The sequence below is a fragment of the Notothenia coriiceps genome, unplaced genomic scaffold, assembly GCF_000735185.1.
Source record: "Notothenia coriiceps isolate Sejong01 unplaced genomic scaffold, NC01 NC01_scaffold00016526, whole genome shotgun sequence".
NCBI classification, from domain to species: Eukaryota; Metazoa; Chordata; class Actinopteri; order Perciformes; family Nototheniidae; genus Notothenia; species Notothenia coriiceps.
Genome location: NW_011349227.1, coordinates 48,865 through 51,638, shown reverse-complemented (window position 1 = coordinate 51,638; position 2,774 = coordinate 48,865). Strand labels below are relative to the sequence as shown.

General features: G+C 40.5%; 1 protein-coding gene across 4 annotated transcripts in view; it reads right to left on the bottom strand.

The window, feature by feature from the left end:
• Positions 1–278: 278 nt before the first annotated feature.
• The window catches only part of eif4ba (eukaryotic translation initiation factor 4Ba), a 14,774-nt gene continuing 12,278 nt past the window's right edge, over positions 279–2,774 (bottom strand). For 2 of the 4 annotated variants that reach the window (XM_010775947.1, XM_010775945.1), the window contains exons 13-15: positions 2,015–2,144; positions 1,546–1,618; positions 279–1,329 (exon numbers count right to left, since the gene is read on the bottom strand). In XM_010775947.1, coding sequence (XP_010774249.1) covers positions 1,261–1,329; positions 1,546–1,618; positions 2,015–2,144 — 272 coding nt within the window. In that variant the 3' untranslated portion in view covers positions 279–1,260. The remainder of the gene's footprint in view (positions 1,330–1,545; positions 1,619–2,014; positions 2,145–2,774) is intronic. The other 2 variants (XM_010775948.1, XM_010775949.1) reach the window with 2 other exon arrangements.

Here is a 2,774-nt window from a genome sequence, read left to right as displayed (position 1 = left end):
TCACGACTGAAGAAATACTGTGGAACTGTTGTTTCTCGCAGACCACACCGGGAGAACAGTAAGCAATGGGGAAAACACTTTGTGGCTCATAAAAAGATTTGTTTGATGATGCAATTCGCCATTCTGCGACTGACAACTTTTTCTTTTTTTTTAAATGACTGTCACTATAGTGTGTGTGGCCTTACACACTTATATACACTCTAAATGACTTGAAACAAGCACAGTCAGCTCAAATCCCTCCACTGATGCATACAAAAAATGACCACATACTATATGAATGCACATAATGACCCCAATTTATTGCAAATTGGATGACAGGTTCATGTAATCTTGTGGAAGTACTCACATCCTGCTAAAGGCAACTCCAGACTTCGCCTAAATATTTGTATTCCTCACTTCAGGAAGAGTGAATGATTGAGACAGCTGTGGAGAATCTTTATGACAGCTGGAAACGTGCATTACAAGCCTTTAACTGATGTTATTGTTTCATCATGTGTGTAGTAATAGAGACATCAGTACAATGATTGGGGATAATAGCAGTAGGACTTAATTGGTTCTTCAGCCATTTTCTTTCAACATACAAGTCATCATCAATACCATCACTCAGTTTAGCATCAATTCAACATTTTGTTGCTGGCCTTTTCTTTTTTAATTACTAGTAACCAGCATCAACAATCATGTCAGAGTATTCTTCATCAAGTTTCATAAAAAAAAGAATCAATAGATTTGTAATAACCGACTTAATTATGAATAAAAAGGGCTTATAATTAATAGTTCTGCATTCATGTTGGGCATTACCGAGATAGATAGGTCAAAAGTTGATTAGAATGAATAAAATCAGATTGGTAAACTGTATCTCCGGTCATATCATCCAACATCCCCCCCACTGTAGATCCACAAATATACAAATTCATTTTTTCCCCACTTTTTCCATTTATTTATTACAATTAATTCATGGTCATCCATCACTTTTCAATGTGTCAGCTACTCCTTTTTTCCCATTTAAAACAAGTCCAGTATGTGACTATTCTTAAGAAGCTGAATAGTCCTGAAGGCGGGGCGGGGGAGGGAGGATGGGGGGGTATTTTTAAAGTAAAGGACAGGTTTGTAGGAGGAAAGGAAGGAGGGAGTGATGTCCTCCCGGGAGCCTCTTCCACGTGAGGAGTTTTTTTCGTAAGCTATGTGAGATTTTTTTTCTTCCAGCGGTTGTCTTTTTTCTCCTCGTATTGCGCTGTCGGGCCTCTTCTCGTTATTTTCTCTCTATTCTACGTCCTCTGCGTCGTCTCCGTCCATTAGCAGAGCGGCGTACTTACTCGCTGAGCTGAACTTCTACAAAGGCAAAACAAAAAAGAACCTGGATCAGTACAGTAAGCGTCGGATGTTAGAAAAAGAAAGGAGGATGAAAACATATTAGGGACAAGGTTTCAAACCTATAAATGTGCGGGGGAGCACTGATACAACTACTGAAGGCTTTAAGGGGAACTCTAATGAAACTTATTTGAGGGGATGTCAGACTGGACTAATCCTGGGCAGTGAAGGACTTACAGGGGTTGGGGTTTCGTGGAATTTCTTTGGCTCTGGGGGTGGTCTGGAGTCTCGGTCTCTTCTGATATCCTTTCTACAATAAGAGCGAACACTGAGGTTAAGATCTATCGGTGGACCTCAGTGCTGCAAAGTTGACTCTTGCTGTGAATCCTCAAAAACACACACACACACAACTAAAAAGGAGCACAAATTCATTATCTGAAAATGTACATCTACAAGCTGATTGGTGTGCACAGTTTATATTTACTTATATTTAGAAGAAAAGCTTCACAATACAGTTCTGAGTTTCATGTCCAATTGATGTTGTACTGAAGTTTTAGCACTCAAACTGATAGAAGTAAAGGTAAAGCATTAAATAGCACTGCACAAGTCCTTGTAACAATGAATGAGCTGTGTAACTGAGCAAAGGCCATTCTTTACAGATGCCCACTAACTCTCCTCCTGGAGAGCCTAGCTTAGGGTGGCTGACCTGTCTGCCTCCTTTCTTCGGTCTCTGTTGGGACCTTCTCCTCGGTCCCGCCCTGCTCCATGCCCTGCAGAACCCCCTCGTGCTCGTGGGGGCCCCCGGTCACGACGCATAACGTCAGCCTTGTTCTCATCTTAAAGAAGCCAGACAGTTGAGTGAAGGAAGGGAGGTTGTTGGACTTTGTAAAGGAGACTACACTCACAACACACTGCAGCATGAAAAGCCTCTGGGTTGGATTCGAAAAGTGTTAGTCACTGATGCCGGGCCAAATGAGGGTTCACATCTGCCTGCATGCAAGCTGAGCTTAAACAATGCAACTCATCTAATTTCATGTTAAATTGGCTTTAATGTTGTATTCTTAGACAGCACTGTTTCCACATTTGGCCAGCTTGCTGAGTCTGAACCTAAAACATACATTTATAACATTTAAGTCAGAATTGTGGTGCATGCGCATATTATTCTGCAACAAGGCAGACTAATCGAGACATGTCAGTGCTCCCCTTGTAATGAATTCAGTCTCTGCAGAAAGATGAGGGAGAGATGTTTTCTTTCCAGTACGATGCAGAAACAAAGTGTGAAAAGAAGGAATAACAGCTGTTCTTGCCTCGATGAAAAACACTGGATCTTCATATTATGGCTGCTCGATTATGGCAAAAATCATAATCTCGATTATTTGGGTCAATAATTGATATCACAATTATTAAAAAACGATTATCCATTTACTTTGAAAACATAATTTTTTGTAACAGTATGTTTTTAACAG